Genomic DNA, 1,353 nt, shown 5'->3' on the forward strand with positions numbered 1-1,353 from the left:
GCCAAAGTCCATGGACTATAGTACAAATACGGACCAGCATACTAAAATACAGACCAGCATACTAAAACACAGACCAGCATACTAAAATACAGACCAGCATACTAAAATACAGACCAGCATACTAAAATACAGACCAGCATACTAAAATACAGACCAGCATACTAAAATACAGACCAGCATACTAAAATACAGACCAGCATACTAAAATACAGACCAGCATACTAAAATACAGACCAGCATACTAAAATACAGACCAGCATACTAAAATACAGACCAGCATACTAAAATACAGACCAAAAGTTGCAGTAGATTTGATAATTTTGTAGTACTTTTACTGTGTTTGGTGGTTCATCATTTTAATGATTTCTTCTTTTTGTGTGTTCTATTAGGAATTCATTCTTACCACCTTTTATACTTACTCTGAGATAATATCAGTAACTGCTTTACATCCTCAAGAATGGTCTTCACTAAGACTCCTGCACAATCAGTGAGTGTATCAATCCTACAGCATAACAACGCAATGTAACCTTTATAATCCCATCCATTCTCTAGTATAATACTTGGAGCTGTGAAGCAGATTGCTAGAATACTAGTTGAAGAGTATCTTGATGATATAGAGGGAACTTCAACTGTATTCTTCAACTGCAATGTAAGTTGTACATATTGTGAGTTTGAGTTTAACTTTCTCTCTTTTTTTTCTTGTAGCTCTGGGAGAGGTTCTTTAATTTGTGCGTTGATTTCTGCTGTCAGCCGTCGCTCCAGCTTGAGAAGATGACAGAGCTTAAGAGAAAGCGAATTCTTGACCTTTATGGAGACATGAGGCTAACAATGAACACACTGATGCTTGATAAGTGGAGGATGTTAGGTAATGGATGGAAATGAGAGAGAGAGAGAGAGGAGAGATTTACATGTACTTGTAATGCAAGTACAGTATTATTTACTAGTTTGAAGATACTGAAGAAAGCTTGTTCTTTATTTTTTATAATTTTTAGGTAATTTCCAAGCCAATTTTGTCCCTGGAATGGTTGGTCCTTTCCTTAAAGTCAGTTTACTACCTCATGAAGGTAATCATTAGCATCCTAATACAGTGCACATGTACAATACTTGTATCCATTTATTTATTCATTTATTTTTATTTTTAAGGCCTGAGGAAGGCAACCATACCAGTTTTCTTTGACATGATGGAACACGAATGGAAGTACAACAAGAACTTTCACAGAGTAAGGAAATTGGACTCTGTTTATATCAATGAAGCTTGTCTATCTCTTCTTCTCTTTACTACTGTAGATGGAGATTGAGATGATTGATAAGTTGGATGTGTATGTCAGTAATGGAATGGGTGATCCAAGCTAT

General features: G+C 35.6%; 1 protein-coding gene across 1 annotated transcript in view; it reads left to right on the forward strand.

Moving 5' to 3' along the window:
• Positions 1 to 374: 374 nt before the first annotated feature.
• Positions 375 to 1,353, forward strand: part of LOC109590739 (dedicator of cytokinesis protein 5-like) — a gene marked incomplete at its 3' end in the record, with an annotated part of 3,324 nt that continues 2,345 nt past the window's right edge. The window contains exons 1-6 of the mRNA XM_020006618.1: positions 375 to 487; positions 553 to 649; positions 706 to 865; positions 993 to 1,064; positions 1,144 to 1,220; positions 1,288 to 1,348. Coding sequence (XP_019862177.1) covers positions 772 to 865; positions 993 to 1,064; positions 1,144 to 1,220; positions 1,288 to 1,348 — 304 coding nt within the window. The remainder of the gene's footprint in view (positions 488 to 552; positions 650 to 705; positions 866 to 992; positions 1,065 to 1,143; positions 1,221 to 1,287; positions 1,349 to 1,353) is intronic.

The sequence above is a fragment of the Amphimedon queenslandica genome, unplaced genomic scaffold (genome assembly GCF_000090795.2).
Source record: "Amphimedon queenslandica unplaced genomic scaffold, v1.1 AMPQUscaffold_9558, whole genome shotgun sequence".
Classification (NCBI taxonomy): Eukaryota; Metazoa; Porifera; class Demospongiae; order Haplosclerida; family Niphatidae; genus Amphimedon; species Amphimedon queenslandica.